Raw genomic sequence first — 18,421 nt, forward strand, 5'->3', positions numbered from 1 at the left:
CCTTGCAGCCCTCACATGCGTGAACTCCATAGTGAAACCCCGATGCTTTGTCAGCACACACCCTGCACTCCACGTTCAGAACTCCAGAGAATGTTTCACTTTGGCTCAGCTGCAACTGATCCGACAAGGATGGCGAGGAGCTCTGGGAGAGATCTAAAGTGGGAACCACACAGGAAAACGGTATCAGAACCTGGTCCCGCTGAGCAAAAGGCAAAATATCATAGCTTGAGTTTTTGCTGCACATAAGGTGTGAATGCCAGAATTAGGAGCCTACACTTAAAAGTCAATCTCACTTCACCTGTATAGCTGCTGGAAGGCGGTGAACTGCCTGGCTCTATGTCTGCATCTGAAACATCTTCTTCTGCTGGTGTCACGGCCACTGCCTCTTCTTCTTCCTCCTCCTCCTCCCGGACGATGACCTCAGATACTTCCTCCTGGAGCCGTTCCATGTTTGCTCACGCCTCAGTACCGAGACGGCAGCCCCTGTCATAGCTCTAGCATTGTCTGTGTCTGCCCAGAGATGAAGCCCCTTACAGCGCTGTATCTGCTCACCCTGGGATAAGAAAAGAAACAAGTTAGAAAAAGCCCAAATGCCATCAGGTAATAAACACAAATTTTCTGGATGCCAAATAGTCAAACTCCATCTGGGGTTCAGCTACAAAGACATCTCAGGACTCCTCCTATCCCAGCACCACTAGTCCCACCACAGTGGTCACCTATATAGCTCTTCCTCTTATGCTGTAAAGAATTAATGCTGTAATACACAGTGTACTACAATCCTATATATCTGCATGCAATCTTATTACTCAGTAAAGAAAATCAAATCTTAGGTATGGAAATATTACTGCTGTTTCCCTTTCTCTAGCTCAGGGATCTGAAAGTCCCTTCTTGAGGGCCGCAATCCAATCGGATTTTCAGGATTTTCCCCAATGAATATGCATTGAAAGCAGTGCATGCACATAGATCTCATGCATATTCATTGGGGAAATCCTGAAAACCCGACTGGATTGCAGCCCTCAAGGAGGGACTTTGAAACCCCTGCTCTAGCTCATCTCTCTCTTTTTTTTCTTTTTTTAATTTAGCCTTTTCCTATACCCTGCATTCATATAAACCTCTCAAAACTCTAGATCTTTTTCCTGTCTCTGGCACTCACTGTCCTTGGCAATACATATCTCTAGTCTCAAGGCTCCTTTCCATCCACGCCCCAGACATGCTGCTTCAGGGTGGGCATTGTACTACTTCTTCACAAATACCTACACTCTCACACTTCCCTTGTATTCACAAAGAGATTCTAATTTCCTTAGTGAAAGCAAGTCGCATATTGTTCCTGTTTAGACTTGTTTTAAACATACACTCCTCCTGCTTTGATATACAGTATTTATATTTACCTTGAGCTGAAGTGTAAACATTATCATAACTATCTAAGGCCAGGATTCGTTAACCTGCCAGATCGAGCCCAATCTGGGCCGGTCCGATCAATTCAGAAACCAAAAATATGCAGATGGGAGCGATCGTAGGAACGCCCCCATCTGCCTGCATGGATCGCGCATGCGCAGACCATAGGAACAGCGATTTTTTTTTTTTACTTTTTGGTACTTGCAGAGACTGAACCAAACACCGCCACTGACCCCAACCCGCGTGGCTCCCAGAAAGCTGGTCCCGCTCTTGCCAGCTGCCTCACTAATAATAAAAAGATAAATGGAGCCCGTGGTTTTAATCCGCTTAGAGCCCGCGGGTTAAAACCACGGGCCTGGACTGCGGGGAAGGGTGGGAGAGTCCAGGCAGGCAGGAAATCATAGCAGTTCGGGGCAGGCAGCAGTTTGGGCAGGCAGGAGAAGAGCATCGGAAAGACGAGCAGCAGGAGATAAGAAGTGGGGCAGCATTCGGGGCGAGCAGGCAGGAGAGATTGCAGGGCAGAAAGCAGGGCTTCCAGTCAGAAAGACGTTTTCGACTGGTCCCCAGCAGTCGCTTCTTCAGGTGATCGGCCAGCCTAGTCGGATCAGAAATTTGGTGCAGTGAATCGGGTTGCTGTCCAATTTGCATGCATTTCACCTCATTTGCATGCACGGATTCGAAGCGGATCGCAGGAGAGGTAAGTGAATCAGGCCGGATGGAAATTTGATAGAAAAAGGGATCGCAAACCAATCGGTACACGATCGGTTTGCTTTGTGAATCTAGCCCTAAGTCTATGATTAATAATAATTATTATAATAATAACAGTTTATATACCGCAGGACAAAGAAGGCAAATAGAATGTTGGGCATGATAAAGAAAGGAATCTCGAGTAGATCGGAGAAAGTTATAATGCCGCTTTATAGGGCAATGGTCAGACCACACTTGGAATACTGCGTCCAACATTGGTCTCCCTACCTAAAGAAGGATATAAAACTACTGGAGAGGGTGCAGAGACGAGCAACAAAACTGGTGAAGGGTATGGAGAGACTGGAATATGAGGATAGACTTATAACACTAGGATTGTTCTCCCTTGAGAAAAGGAGAATGCGTGGGGATATGATCGAGACCTTCAAAATACTGAAAGGAATCGACAAAATAGAGCAGAGAAGATTATTTACACTGTCCAATTTGACACGGACTAGAGGACATGGAATGAAGCTAAGGGGGGACAGGTTCAGGACTAATGTCAGGAAGTTCTGCTTCACTCAGAGAGTGGTTGACACCTGGAATGCCCTCCCAGAGGAGATTATTGCGGAATCGACCGTCCTAGGCTTCAAGAGCAAACTAGATGCATATCTCCTTAAGAGAGGCATATAAAGATATGGTGGACTATAAATTACGCCAGGTGTACACCTGGCGGGGCCTCCGCGTGTGCGGATCGCCGGACTTGATGGACCGAAGGTCTGATCCGGAGATGGCAGTTCTTATGTTCTTAGGACCATGAAGTTCTATGCGGTTTACAAAGATTAAAAGATGGTACAAATTGATTGAACTTAACAGAGGTGAAAGATAGTGGTTAACAGCTCAAGGGAACCGTTATTGAAGAGAAAGAGTTGTACGGGTCAGCTGTCTAGATACTTCAGGAACAGATATGTTTTTAGGCATTTCCTGAATTCCTCATAAGTAGTAGGCGTAAGCAATTGTTCTAGATCTTTACTCCATAATGCTTCCTGATGTGAGCAAAGGTGTTGATGGTGTCTTTTGAGTTTACATCCTCTAACTGGGGGGGGTGGGGGGAGTTCAAATGTGAGCTTCTCTTAGGTCTGTTGGCTGAGAAGAAGAAAAGATCAGTTATGTATTTAGGGGCTAGACCGTATAGTACTTTAAAGCAGAGACAGCGTGTCCTGTTGAACTGCTACCACATGACCAGCCAATTGCTCTGGATCAGCTGATAACTGAAAGCCCTTTCTTCTCAAGTTGCTCTAAGGAGCTTCCCATACAGGTTTGGTTGAGAGACGAGGGGAATGTTCACCTAAAGCAGTGTTCTTCAACCTTTTTACATCTATGAACCGGTGGAAATAAAATAATTATTTTGTGGACTGGCACCGGTCCGCGGACCGGCGGTTGAAGAACACCGGGCCAAGTCATGGGCCAGACCCCGCCCATCTCCACCCAGACCCCGTCCCCAAAATAATACTAATTATAACACAATTTTTTCCATTCATTTTTCATATATACACACACACAATATAATCTTATTAACACATAATGGTTAACCACAAAATTATACTACACAAAGCTACATTCCTAAATTTCCCATTGGTGATTATATTTGTTTTTTGCATCAATAAAAAAAATTGTTTGATCTTAAACTACACAAAGCCACACTGTGTGCTTCTCAACATTCATTCCTACCAGAAAACAGATAACCTCTTTGCATATATTTGTATATATTAGTACTAATTGTATATAATTAGTACTAATTGTATATAATTAGTACTATTGTATATAATTAGTATTGTATATAATTGTATTACTAAAAGTACTAATGCATACAAACAAAACCCTAAGATGGAAGACTCTGCATGCAGTACAACACCAAAGAAAGAAACAAATGCATTTCTTCCTGAACAATGCAAAATACAGACAGCACATGTAAATGCCGGCTATGTGGACCGGCAGCAAATTTCTGCAGACCGGCACCAGTCCACAGACTGGTGGTTGAAGAACACTGATCTAGAGAATGGCATGGTGACAGAATTTGTCACCGTTCCCGTGGATAACCACAAGAAACCATCCCCATGTCATTCTTTAGAGGGAAAAATCAGAGTATGATTGGGCACAACCACTGACCCTCATTGAAGAATGCTGGTGTAGAAGGACTGAGGTTGAGATAGACACTAAGAATATATGGAATGGCTAGAACATAAGACCATATGCATTGCCATACTGGGACAGAGTGAAGGTCCATCAAGCCTAGTATCCCATTTCTAGCAGTGGCCAACCCAGGTCACAAGTACCTGACAGAAACCCAAAGAGTAGCAACATTCCAGAGCTGAGATTATGATGTCACGAAGCCTCATTCTACCAATGCCTAAGAGCCAAACTTATCAGTGATGTCACAATGGCTTCATAAGAATCAGAGTATGAATGGACACAGCCACTGACCCTCAAGCCTTGCACTGAAACATGCTGGTGTAGGACCGAGGTTGAGACAGACACTAAAGAATGACACAGGATGGTTTCCCGAGGTTATCCGCAGGGAATGGGACAGTGACAAATTCTGTCACCATGTCATTCATTCTCTATGTTGATCCATTCTTTTAAATAAGGCAATAAGCTTGGAGGAGAGGGAATTTAAGCCCAAGGTGGTTAACCAGGGAAAGAGGGCGCTAAAAGGCATAAGACTTGGTGGGGAAACATTGAGGTAAGAGAAGATCTAGAAGGTCAATGGAGAAATAACTGGCCTCAAGATTGAGCAGACACAAACACACATACACTATAAAAGCAGGGGGGTTACCAAACTGTGGGTAGGGTCATAGAAACAGGGACACGCTCTTCCTTCTGGGCTTCCAGTGTGATCTATGCCCAACAGAGGCAATTATCGAACTTGTTCCCTTTTCGAGACAGGTCCCAAAGATTGACAGCTAGATTCTCAGATTCAATTCAGTTTCATAAAGTTAAGCTTAATGTGCATTATATCTTCACCGGATCCAATTTTATAAATACCTTTAATACTCCATGTTTAACTTTATAAATATATAGATTTAATTTTAAATTTTAACTTATCTTTTAGTTTGTGGTCTCTCTTTCTTAGGGACAGAGGCAATTAGCATGGGGCCTGTGAATGGGCTCTTTCCCCTCCAGGGCAGCCTTCCTGTTATGATGGAAACCCATACAGGTCCGAGTGTACAATTCACAAGCCCTGAACTGTCTGCTGCCACTATTGTAGCTGCTGCCTTCCAGCTCTGGTGGAGCCGAGGAAAGAAAGGACAAAAAATATGCTTATTTTCAAAGGTCTTACCACCTTAGCTAAAAATATTTGCAAAAAGGTTGGAACCTTTTATTTGTATGTCTAAAAGGGTGTCGGGTCAAAAGCGCGCCGGGACAAAGGCGCGAGCAGACAATTCAGTGCAGCGCGGAGGCGCGTGCCGAAGAAAATTACTGTTTTTAGGGTTCCGATGGGGGAGGCGTGGGGGGAACCCCCCCCCCACTTTACTTAATACAGATCGCGCCGCATTGTGGGGGGTTTGGGGTTTGTAACCCCAAAATTTTACTGAAAACTTCACTTTTTCCCTGTTTTTAGGGAAAAAGTTAAGTTTACAGTAAAATGTGGGGGGTTACAACCCCCCAAACCCACCACAACGCCGGAACGATTTGTATTAAGTAAACTGGGGGTGCTCCCCAACAAAACCCCCCGTTGGAGCCCCTATAAACAATAATTTTCTTCGGCGCGCGCCTCCGTCTTGCGCTCAGTTGTCGGCGTGCGCCTTTGTCTTCCGCGTTGTTGTCTATGAACCGTCTAAAAGGTAGCGCAATCGTATCAAAGTTGGTGAAAATAAAAAATGAGCAAAAATGCAGAAACACAGATTTCTTTCATGTATCAATTATGTAACATATTCAGACAAATATTTTGCCACATATAAGTTTATAATGCAGCAATGATGCAGAAAAGCAACAAAAGTAGCAAAAAAACCCCCCCCAAAAAAGCAAACAATATGTTAGCATGGCATTATCTGGACAAACCTGCCAATATTGCTTAATAATTTGCAAAAAGAACAGAAGTTAGGACTTATCTTTTGTTTTGAGGGCACTGTATTCCTGAAAGACAGCCAATGCCATTTTCAGCATAATCACTCGCCACTGCCTCCACAGCCTGCTAGAAGTTCTCATGACTCCTACATGTCTGGGTCTACATTGAGCCAATCCAAGAAAGGGCAGAGTCGTCCAGGTCTTCAACCAATGGGACTTTTAATAGCAGACAAGCAAAACAATATAAAGACTCAACTCTGGCAGTGTTTTGGCTAAAAAGTCTGCCTCGGGAGTCTTGGGGGGGGGGGGGGGGAGTCTCAAACTGATGCAGTTCACAAATGGGAAACAACGTGCGATTAAAAAAAGTACAGTTCACGCTTAGAGATATATGCGTTCGAAAAAAAAAAAAATAGAGTTTTCAAAAACGCCCATAATACTTTGGCTGATAAAACCCGCAAAGAATGAAACTACGTCTAGCCACGCATTACGCAGTCACGCTAGACGTGGTTTCATTCTTTGGCATTTTTTAAAAAAAATCAGCCATATGGACATTTTTGAAAACTCTTCATTTTGTATCTCTTAATCGCACATTGTTGGTTTCCCATGTGTGAACATCATCATTTTATGAGACTCCAAGATTCCTGAGGCAGGCTTTTTAGCCAAAACACTGCCAGTGTCAAGTCTTTATATTGTTTTGCATGTCTGCTATTAAAAGTCCCATTGGTATGAAGACCTGGACTGCTTGTTCTGCTCTCTTTGGATTGGCTTTTGTGTGTACGCAGAGATTGACATTCCCTATTTTGTGGTGGTTTGAGTCTACGTTGAGAAAGGCATCTGGAAGCTCCATCATTTGAAACAACGCCTTAAGACACGATAAAAACAAAATCTTCAAAGTTCTTGTCCCCAAATGACTTTAGGCCCAACGGTGATTCATTTGGTATGACCTTGTCTCAACATAATCCAAATTTTTCATAGCATTTACCATCAGCCTCTTTGTTGAAGAAGTTGGTTGTTAAATAGGGTCAAGCAAACTAGTTTTGGTGATAAAATACCACAAATTTTTTGAAAACTTCTGTGATGTAGTCTTTGATACTGCAAGGAATGAATACTGAGTAGTTCAAGAGTGATTTCAGCAGTAGAAAGTTGTTGTATGGAACATTTGCTGTGAGAGGAGCCAATATTGTTTATTGTTTAATTAGTTTTTTGATTAAACGCTTTATCGATTCTACAAAGCGTTGTACAAAGCATTAAATAAAATAACATTTAAAACATACTTTCAAAAAAAGAACTGTAAGACAAACTACAACACATACTAGGTTAATTAAGGACGAACGAACAGAAGACACACAAAGGAAAAAGGGAAGAAATATAATAGCTATAGTAAATGAGAGAGACATTAAGGGTAAGCACAAAAGGGCAGGAATTAATAGAAAAAAAAGAAGACTAAAATAACTTTAGTTAAAATCAGCTTAAAAAAAAAAAAGAATGATAAAACTTCAGTTAAAAGCATCTTTAAAAAGGAAACATTTTAAGTTGCTTTTGAACGTTTTTAAAGTATTTTCCGTTTTTAGATACAGTGGAAGAGCGTTCCAAATCGTAGGAGCTGTTACAGAGAAAATGGAGGTTCGACGTGTGCCAATTATTTTTAAGGAAGGGATAATTAGATTAGATTGGGATATGGATCTAAAAGATCTCGGTGGGTCATAGGGAATCAATACTCTATCTATGAAAGCTGGGGAATTAGTCTGCATAGTTTTGATATTCAAGCCTCCCAGATAGACATGTTCTGCAAACACACACTTTCCTCTTTCAGTGTCGGAGTGAATTGGCCTGGAAACATCCAGACCTTCGGAGAATAAATTACCTTCAACATCCAGTAAGCATGACACATGGCCCCAGGCGCTATGAATCAGATTTCTCTTGCTGGAACAGCTCCAAGACAGACAACCAATTCCAAGAATTCCCTGTAGTCATCTCTTAGCTGGCTCTCTTCCAGAGGCCTAATTGTGAACTTGATGGCGATTTCTCAGGGGTGTCAAAGTCCCTCCTCGAGGGCCGTAATCCAGTCGGGTTTTCAGGATTTCCCCAATGAATATGCATTGAAAGCAGTGCATGCACATAGATCTCATGCATATTCATTGGGGAAATCCTGAAAACCCGACTGGATTCCGGCCCTCGAGGACCGACTTTGACACCTGTGCTCTAATGTCTTGCACTAGCCCAGATAGTGTCTCATTCTCCTTTCCTGTTTCATACTTCTCTTGATCAACAAATGGGACAGTAATCTTAAAAGCGCTTGGAGAGGGTTACATGTTCAATTCGGCAGCCTAATTTTGGTTCATGACTACCCATTATCGAGAATACCTCACGCCAGTAGCCTTCACTAATTTTATAAAGTCAGGACCACTTTGGATTCAATGAGCTAAAGTAGAGTTGCCAAATATCTCCCCATGCAAGATCACAGCACTTCTGACCAGTGTGTATCAATGACATCCACCCCACCAATCCACCTTCAGATTGTTTATTGGGCATATCCTTAAGGAGGTGGGCATTTCCAAATGTACTCTCTCTCCCCACTGAGAAATGCCTTGTCCTTCAAGCATGTGGCTCCTCTCATCCACTTCCCCCTTATCTATCATGAACTTAGAGAGGCCAAGCGTAGCAGAAAAAAAAAGCCAGAATGATGAGGGCCGCCCCAGAGATCTCCAAGGGCTGCAACTAAAGAACACTGCCTTATGCAAATTGCAGAATTATTACTAATTGATGCCTTTAAAACATCAGTGGTGTTGAGCTGTCAGCAAATGTTCACCAATTTTTTTTCATATTATACAAACAAAATTATGGCGTAAAGAGGATCATTTTTACAAACTTCATAGATAAGCTCCACTTCACCACTACGTGTCTAAAAATGGAAAAATATAGCATGAATTGTACACAACTTAACGTGGAAATGGATACAGAATGGAAATCTAAAAAGATAAACAGAAGCAGTAACTTCTGCTACTGCTGCTCAAGAGCAAGTGATTCAAACAAAAGTCACGAAGACAAAGACTGGAAAAAAAAAAAACTAGCAATGGCAGTAAATGCAGACTGTGCAAAAAAAAGAGGAAACTGAACACCATCGGAGGCTGCAGTAAAATTGCCCAAATCGCGTACAGGAAATGAAAAACAGCGTCACCAGCTTAATTCACTGGCACTTTGAAAATATGTATTCAGTGTGACTAAAAACTATCAATCTCCAACTCACATCACCTTAATATCTAAACCAGCATTAAGGGCTCCTTTTACAAAAGTGCGTTGGGGCCTTAACATGCGCTAAAATCCCACACGCGCAAGCCGCTACTGCCTCCTCTTGAGCAGGCGGTAGATTTTTTGGCTAGCGCACGCTAATCCGGTGCGTGCGCTAAAAACGTTAGCGCACCTTTGTAAAAGGAGCCCTAAATTTCTTGAATCATCGCATGAGACTAGGCTTCTACGTGTACTCTCAGACCCATAACTAAACTCTAGTGAAAAATCACGGAATCAGTTATATTGGAGACCATCATTGCTTGTTCACAGTCTCCGCCACCTGCTTAAAAATACAATGATGTTGCTATGCTCTAAATCAGGGATCTCAAAGTCCCTCCTTGAGAGGGCCGCAATCCAGTCGGGTTTTCAGGATTTCCCCAATGAATATGCACGAGATCTATGCGCATGCACATGCTCCTGCAATGAGTTCCAGAACTTATGCTGAATGACATTTTTTTCTCTCCTATTTGTTTTAAACATTCTACTGTGTAACTTCATGGAGGGTCTCCTAGTCTTCTTACTTTTTGATAAACAATCAATTCATGTTTACCTGTTCCACTCTACTCAGGATTTTATAGACCTATATTATATCTTATAAGAACATAGCTCACAATCAGTAAAATGTAAAGCAAGCCCTAATAGGACATGATAAAATTGATAGCCAGGCGTTAGATGTCTTAAGGTGGCTCTTTGTGGGTTTCAGAAATTTTAGCATCTGAGAAGCATGATTAATTCTTGTTGGTTGCCTACATCTCTTTTTTATTTTGTGAGATATGCTGGATGGGGTTCTGTGGGCTCTGTCCTGTTTGGAAGGGGGTGACAGGACAGAGCCAGCCAGTGCTAGTGACACACAGAAAGGGGGTACCCCATTTGTGCAAGACCGGGGGGGGAGGGGAGGGGTTACCGGTACTTGTGTAGCTCAGTCTGAAATAGCTTATCTTCTGTGTTTTTCCAGAAGCCCTTTCTTGCAACATGAATCTTGAACTCAATTTGCAGAGGATTTATTGCTGCTCCTGCTGAGTCATTCATAAGTCTCAATGGACTTGTTTTTTAATCACCTATGACTTAACAGCCTTTTTAAAAAATCAAGAATGCTAAATACCTTTTTATAAGAGAGCAGAAAAGATGTTTACTTTCCGGAAGGGAGGGGGAAGAATAATTTTGCAGTATTGGGTTTTTGAGGATGTCCTGTGCTAAGATCTATGTTCCCTCTAAGCGGAGCATGTGAGCAATTGCTCATATATTCCTGGAGCATCGTGCAAAGATTTTGCATGGTCATTGGTCACTCACAAAAATACTTGCAAATCTGGAAAATTTATTGTCTTTCAGAACTTGTTACCCACACAAAAAATTTTTTTTTTAAGAACTAGAACTTGTGCTCGCATAAAGAAAAAAAAAATAAATTTGCACACGCTTATTTTATTAGATTGGATTTATTATTTTATTTATGAATATTTTAGTTGTAAACTTGCAGCATTTTGTAGTAATTTGGCTTGTTGTCTCGATAGTGAAGGGGATACTTGTGAGGGGGGAGAGGAGAGACAGAGGTTCTGTTGATCCTTATTCTGTATTTGTGATTTATAAAATGACGGTTGTACAGAATATTGTTTCTTTTTATACTTTGATAAAATGATTTCAATATAAAATCGTAACTATTGCGCACATGGGATCAGCCAGAGTTCACAGGGACGGGGACAAACTTTGTCCCTCTGTCTCTCTCTATGGTTGTCCATTCTTTCCGTTTCTCAAGGTCCTGCAGTTTCACATGGCCCACATGCAAATTAAGAACTCTGAATGGCTTCCCGCAAATCTGATTGCTTCACTTGTTCCAATTTACAAATAAACTAATGAGAGAAAAGAGCCAGCAGTCATAAATGAAGATCGATCTAGGACAGTGGTCTCAAACTCGTGGCCCAGGGGCCACATGCAGGTACTATTTTGAGGCCCTTGCTATGTTTATCATAATCACAAAAGTAAACTAAAACAGTCTCTTGATACGTCTCTTTAGCTATAAATTACAATATTATTATTAAAACTTAGCCAAAAGGAAAGATTTATAAACTATAAAGAGTTTTACCTCATGCAAAATTGTCATTTCTTTAATAAGACGTTAATTATTTTTTTTCTGAGGCCCTCCAAGTACTTAGAAATCCAAAATGTGGCCCTGCAAAGGTTTGAGTTTGAGACCACTGATCTAGGATGTCCTTACCTCATTTCATAAAGGGAGAAAGTGGGCAACGAAGGAAAAACCGGCCTGTATAATTTCTGAATAATACCCTCTTCTAAGTTACAGCAGTGTACAATGCAGCTCTGGGAAAAACATTGTGATCTGAAGTGATTCACTACTGTAAAGCAATGGTCTCAAGTCCCTTAGATACAGAAAGTAACCAAACACCGGACTTGTGCACACTTGGTTGTGGAATGAAGCCCTCAGATACCTGTGCTGCTTAATATAAATTACAGCAGTTCATTACAGGTCGGCACTTTGTCTTTCATTGGGCTTCAAACCGATTTTTTAAAATGTTTTTTACTTGCTTTTAAAACTTGTTACATTCTTATATTTCATGCAAAGAAGCTTAAGCGACACTTATCTTGTTTAGCAGTCGCTTATCAGCTAGGCTCGAATTAATTTATATTAAGCTCTGGGAAAAAGACGTAGCACTTCTGTTGCTCTCGGGAGCTCACTGAGAAGATATTTATTTATTTTAAAAATTTATATTCCAAACATACAAATTCAAATGCAACATACAAAAAACAGGAATACAAGCAAAAGATTGACCCTTCATCCCACAGAAAATACAAATCCAGCGAAAAAGAAAACTTTGTGGAGATGGTGATGTTCAAGATGCAGGCTTTATTTAAGAATATACAATTTGATAATCCACATAAAATATATCTAGGACCCAAACCATTGGGAGCTGTGGACCCAACACGGTCCGTGTTTCATAAGAATTGCCGCTGCTGGGTCAGACCAGTGGTCCATCGTGCCCAGAATCCGCTCACGCGTTGGCCCTTAGGTCAAAAACCAATGCCCTAACTGAGTCTAGCCTTACCTGCGTACGTTCTGGTTCAGCAGGAAATTATCTAACTTTGTCTTGAATCCCTGGAGGCTGTTTTCCCCTATGACAGACTCCGGAAGAGCGTTCCAGTTTTCTACCACTCTGGGTGAAGAAGAACTTCCTTACGTTTGTACGGAATCTATCCCCTTTCAATTTTAGAGAGTGCCCTCTCGTTCTCCCTACCTTGGAGAGGGTGTACAACCTGTCCTTATCTACTAAGTCTATCCCCTTCAGTACCTTGAATGTTTCGATCATGTCATCTCTCAATCTCCTCTGCTCGAGGGAGAAGAGGCCCAGTTTCTCCAATCTCTCACTGTACGGCAAACTTCTCCAGCCCCTTAACCATCTTAGTCGCTCTTCTCTAAACTCTTTCGAATAGTCTTCCTCAGGGGTCTCTAAAAGTCCCGATATGAGAACACGTGGATTAAAAACTGAAAACAATACCGAGTCGTAACTGCGCACGGGTGAGGATTCCTAGATATATTTTATGCGGATTATCAAATTGTATATTCTTAAATAAAGCCTGCATCTTGAACATCACCACCTCCACAGAGCTTTTGTTTTCACATAGAAAAAAACCAAAACAAAACACATCACAGAAAACACCCGGGCATCACATACTTTCTGCAAACCTCCTGTAAAAGAACTCAATAGATGTAGCCTACCGATCAAATAAGAACTTTTGTTTAAAAAAAATACCAGTCATGAACAGCTGGTGGTTTGTGCTTTTTTAAAAATGCTGGCTAAATTAGGCATGGATATTCAGATCCGGATAGGGGCTGGCACCAAATATGTGGGTACTTACTTGGTGGCTGCTTAGCGTTTCCCAGGCTATGCCAGTATTCAGTGGTGGTACCTGGATAGCTACCCATTTAATTTACAGCAGTTATTCAGGTCAAATAAGGTTATGCCTTGTATTCACTCTAGGAGAGCAGCTGCAACAGATGGTTTCAGGCTACTATTACTGCTGGAATTGTGTCTTCATGAAGTATAGAAAAAAAAAAAAAAATCATATACAGTATATTTAAAAAAAAAATTAAGCCAAGGCAAAAATGCAAACCAAAGCTCTTTCCTGTTCTGAATCACTATGTGGTACAGAATGATCTGGAGGAAATCAAACTGATTGCGGCAGGAGCAGTAAATGTCCCCTTTGCCCTTACTGAAGCTGTGAATACACACAGCAGCAAAATCAGGGCTCCTGGGACCCCCAACACTAAATTTAGGAGGAGATCTCAGATCATCAATTCTACGACTACGATAACAAGACTCAACCATGCATGTGGCAAAACTTACGAATAAGGTGGCAGGTCCTGGGCCTCTTCTTCTAACCTCAATTACTGGCAGTTTTCCAAAGTGGCGAGAGGTGCAACCCTGTAAGTGATTAAACATGTGCAGCATACACACCCTTCCAAGTCCCTTTGCAGGACTAAAAGCCCCATTCACAGCTGCTGTTATCCTTGGCAACCTCAAACACACTGTCTGTGCAGATGAAAAGCTGGCCCAACATTCCCCGAGGCTGGATATTTTAAAACAGCGAGGGAAAAGGGGGAGGGGGTTCAGTTCGGATCAGAAAGCTCTGTTGCATGACCAAAGAGAAAAACACTAAAATATGAAGAAAAAGGATTGGGGAGGGAGTAGTGTACGATGGGGGGATTATGAACATCAACTTAATTTATTGCATGCTGGGAAACCAGGAAAGTTCCGACTACTGCCATCTGTCCCCCATTACCCCTCCACCAAAAAAAAAAAAAAAATAGAATTCTGAAAATAAAAAGGGATCAAGCCATAACATCACTTAAAACATCTCTCCAGTAAAAACTGCACAAACTATTACAAATCAACTGGCGTAACAAATAAAGTTCATCTCCGATGTTTGTTTTGTGCTGGCTCTCTATAGTCACCATATTGCTCTGCTGTACATTTCAGCTCCTGTGGTGGGAACTTAGCTGTCGGAAGCCAAGGCTGTGCCCTTTCTCCTCCTCTCAAAAACTTTTCCCCAGCTTAGAAAACACATAGCAGGTTTTTCTCCAGCTAGCTCTGGAGTTGCTAACAATAGCAGAAATATATGTACTGTGAGTGAGCTGAGCAAATGTTAAGATGAACATAATGGGGGAAACCACATATGCGCAAAAGCAGGGAAGAAGGGGTACTGGAACGCTACAGGCTCCTGAGTAAGGATAGCACCACACAAGCTCTTAGAGAATGACATGGAGACAGAATTTGTCTCCGTCCCCACAGAGAAGCGTAGGAAACTATCCCGTGTCATTCTTTAGTGTCTGTCTCAACCTCAGTCCTTCTACACTAGCATTCTTCAATGCAAGGCTTGAGCATAATCCGATTCTTATGTGAGCTAAGTATAGGATTATGAAGCCATTGTGACATCACTGACGAGTTTGGCTCTTAGGCATTGGTGGAATGGGGCTTTGTGACATCGCAATCTCAGCTCTGGAATGTTGCTACTCTTTGGGTTTCTGCCAGGTACTTGTGACCTGGGTTGGCCACTGCTAGAAACGGGGTACTGGGCTTGATGGACCTTCAGTCTGCCCCGGTATGGCAACACTTATGGTAATGTAATGTAATTTATTTCTTATATAACGCTACATCCGTTAGGTTCTAAGCGGTTTGAAGAAAATATACATTAAGATTATAAATGAGAAGTAAGAAGGTACTTAAAAAATTCCCTTACTGTCCCGAAGGCTCACAATCTAACTAAAGTACCTGGAAATTAATAAAGAAGAAAAAATAAAGATGGTTGAAAAAAGAAAAATTCTATGTGAACTTATAGGATGGAAATTAAACTGACAGTGAAGAACTGTATGAAAAATACATATGGAATTCAGTTAGAGAGGGTAGGTTACAATCTATTTATGGTATTTGTTTAATTGGAAGGTGTTAAGGTGGGTCATTTGGGGGAAGGTTATCTGAAGGTAGGTGAATCTTCTGGAGGTAAAAGAGGAGGGGTTAAGATATTTGGATGAATTTTTTGAAAAGCAGGGTTTTGATTTCTTTTCTGAATGTTTTGAAGTTGTCTGATATTGTCATAAGATTGGAGATGGAATATTATATTCTAACCATCCAGGGTCATTCTTTAGTGTCTATCTCAACCTCAATCCTTCTACACCAGCATTCTTCAATGCAAGGCTTGAGGGTCAATGGCTGTGGCCATTCATACTCTGATTCTTCTTTCTCTCCTTAATGAATGTCGCAGGGATGGTTCCCCGCAGTTAACCGCGGGGACAGGGACAAATTCTGTCCCCGTGTCATTCTCTATGGCGGTGGCCCTCTCTAATCTTTTGCTTTTTTACTTTGTGAATGGGTTTGCTCATTTGCAGAACGATAATTAGTCCCTTCTCACTAAACCCCTTCAGAAGTTTACCTTTGGTCCAAGCACCAGGAAGTGTTCTCTGGAGGAAAGATTTTATGAATATCTTAAAGTTGTTATTTGTAAACATGGAATGAGATTTCAGCAGCAGATAAACTTTAACATTAAGTCTTGTATAACAACATTACTAGAAACGATTCTGAATGTTATCAGTAAAAACTATTTCTTGATCTACCCAGTGAAAATAAGAAGCGTATGTTACAGTGGGTGATCATCTGGCATCCAGTGATCACTGCATGGTACAGTTTAATATTAAGAGGTGTGTGGAGAGGGCTCATTCAAGGTTTTGGACTTTTTTAAAAAAAACTAACTTTATACGGATGGGTGATTACGTCAAGAAATTGTCTAGATGGGAACATCTGGAAGGAGTAGAAATGCAGTGGGCAAAACTGAAAGGAGTTATTGTAAGGGCGGCAAACCTTTCTGTGAGGCAAGTAAGTAAAAATAAGAGGAAAAGAAGGCCACTTTGGTTCTCAAAAGTAGTAGCTGAGAAGGTAAGGAATAAGAGGTTAGCTTTCATAAACTACAAAAGACTGCAGAAAGAGGAAGACAGACAAAAAATATCTGGAAATGTTAAAAGTGGCTGGTTGAGTAGTCAGGAAAGCAAAGATACAAATGGAAAAAAAAAATAGCCAATAAGATAAAACAGGAAGACAAGACTTTTTTTTTAAGATACATCAATCAGTGATAGAAGAAGTGCAAATGCAAAAGTGGCATTCTGAGACTCAAAGGTGAAGGGAAGAAATATGCAGAAGTTGATAAAGAAAAGGCTGGATTGCTTAACAAATATTTCTGTTCACGGCTGAAGCACTGGGAGTGGGACCGCAGAAGACAAACGCGAATAGGGATGGTAGACCCTGATCGATTTTTAGAGGATTGTGTTTGTGAGGAGCTATCTAAATTAGAGGTAGGCAAAGCGATGGGTCAGATAGTGTACAACCAAGGGTGCTGAAGGAAATTTAGGGAAGTTTTGGTGGCTCCACTGGCCGAACTTTTCAATGTTTCTCTAGTCAGGAGTGGTACTGGAGGACTGGAAAAGGGCAGATATTACCTCTACACAAAAGTGGAAGGAAGAAATAGGGAAATTACAAGCTGGTAAGTCCGAGTTCTATGGTAAGCAAATTAATGGAAACGCTTTTAAAATAGATAATGGTGAGGTTTCTGGAATCCGGTGGATTAGAGGACCGGAGGCAACATGGATTCACTAGAGGTAGATCTTGTCAGACAAATCTGATCAATTTCTTTGACTGGGTAACCAGAGAATTGGATAAAGGGAGTGCGCTAGATGTGGTGTATTTAGATTTTAGCAAAGCCTTTGACAGTATTCCACACAGACGTCTAATAAATAAATTGAGTGCCCACGGGATGGGCCCCAAAGTGTTGGGTCAGGAACTGGTTGAGTGGAAGGCAGCAATGGAGATCGCTCTGCGGAAAGGGGTGTTACCAGTGGTGTGCCTCAAGGTTCTGATCTTGGGCCTGTTCCTTTTAACATTTTTATAAGCGATATTGCTGAAGGGCTGTCAGGTAAGATTTGCCTCTTTGCAGATGATACCAAAATCTGCAATAGAGTAGACTTCCCGGATAGTGGGAATAACATGAGGAAAGACTTAGCAAAGCCTGAAGAATGGTCTGAAATTTGGAAGCTAAAATTTAATGCTAAGAAATGCAAGGTCATGCATTTGGGCTGCAAAAATCTAAAGAAAATTTACAGTTTAGGGGGGTGAACAAATATGCAAGACAGAAGAACGGGACTTGTGTATAATTGTATGTGATGATCTTAAGGTGGCCAAACAGGTTGAAAAGATGACGGCGATAGCTAGAAGGATAATAGGGTGCATAGGAAGAGGTATGGCCAGTAGGGAAAAGGAGGTATTGATGCCCCTGTATAAGACTCTGGTGAGACCTCATTTAGAATATTGTGTATTCTAGAGGCCGCACCTTCAAAAAGATATAAAAAGGATGGAGTTGGTCCACAGGAAGGCTACTAAATTGGTGCATGATCTTCGTCATTAGAGGAAAGGTGGGAGAGGGGAGATATGGAGACATTTAAATACCTACGTGATGTAAATGCACATGAGTCGAGTCTCTTTCAAGGAAGCTCTGGAATGAGAGGGCATAGGATGAAGTTAAGAGGTGATAGGCTCAAGAGTAATCTAAGGAAATACTTTTTTACAGAAAGAGTTGTAGATGCATGGGTCAGTCTCCCAGAAGAGGTGGTGGAGACAGAGACTGTGTCTGAATTCAAGAAAACGTGGCAGTTTATTATTTTTCATGTGCATGAACATTTCTGAAGGAGGAGTGGCAGGATTATGTCAACAAAATAATACAAACTTCCTTCCCGTGAATCTCAAGTTTTTCGTTTAACTATTGTTGTAAATTTAGGGCTCCTTTTTACAAAGGTGTGTTAGGGCCTTAACGCACGGAATAGCTTGCGCTAAAATGCCCCGCGCGCTAACCGCTACCGCCTCCTCTTGAGCGGGCGGTAGTTTTTCAGGTAGCGTGCGCTAATCCGGTGCGTGCGCTAAAAACGCTAGCGCACCTTTGT

At 41.6% G+C, this 18,421-nt stretch overlaps 1 protein-coding gene across 1 annotated transcript in view; it reads right to left on the bottom strand.

The window, feature by feature from the left end:
* Positions 1 to 18,421, bottom strand: part of PPARD (peroxisome proliferator activated receptor delta) — a 42,889-nt gene that overhangs the window by 18,986 nt on the left and 5,482 nt on the right. Inside the window, exons 2-3 of the mRNA XM_033918530.1 lie at positions 299 to 553; positions 2 to 153 (exon numbers count right to left, since the gene is read on the bottom strand). Coding sequence (XP_033774421.1) covers positions 2 to 153; positions 299 to 449 — 303 coding nt within the window. The 5' untranslated portion in view covers positions 450 to 553. The remainder of the gene's footprint in view (position 1; positions 154 to 298; positions 554 to 18,421) is intronic.

The sequence above is a fragment of the Geotrypetes seraphini genome, chromosome 13 (genome assembly GCF_902459505.1).
Source record: "Geotrypetes seraphini chromosome 13, aGeoSer1.1, whole genome shotgun sequence".
Classification (NCBI taxonomy): Eukaryota; Metazoa; Chordata; class Amphibia; order Gymnophiona; family Dermophiidae; genus Geotrypetes; species Geotrypetes seraphini.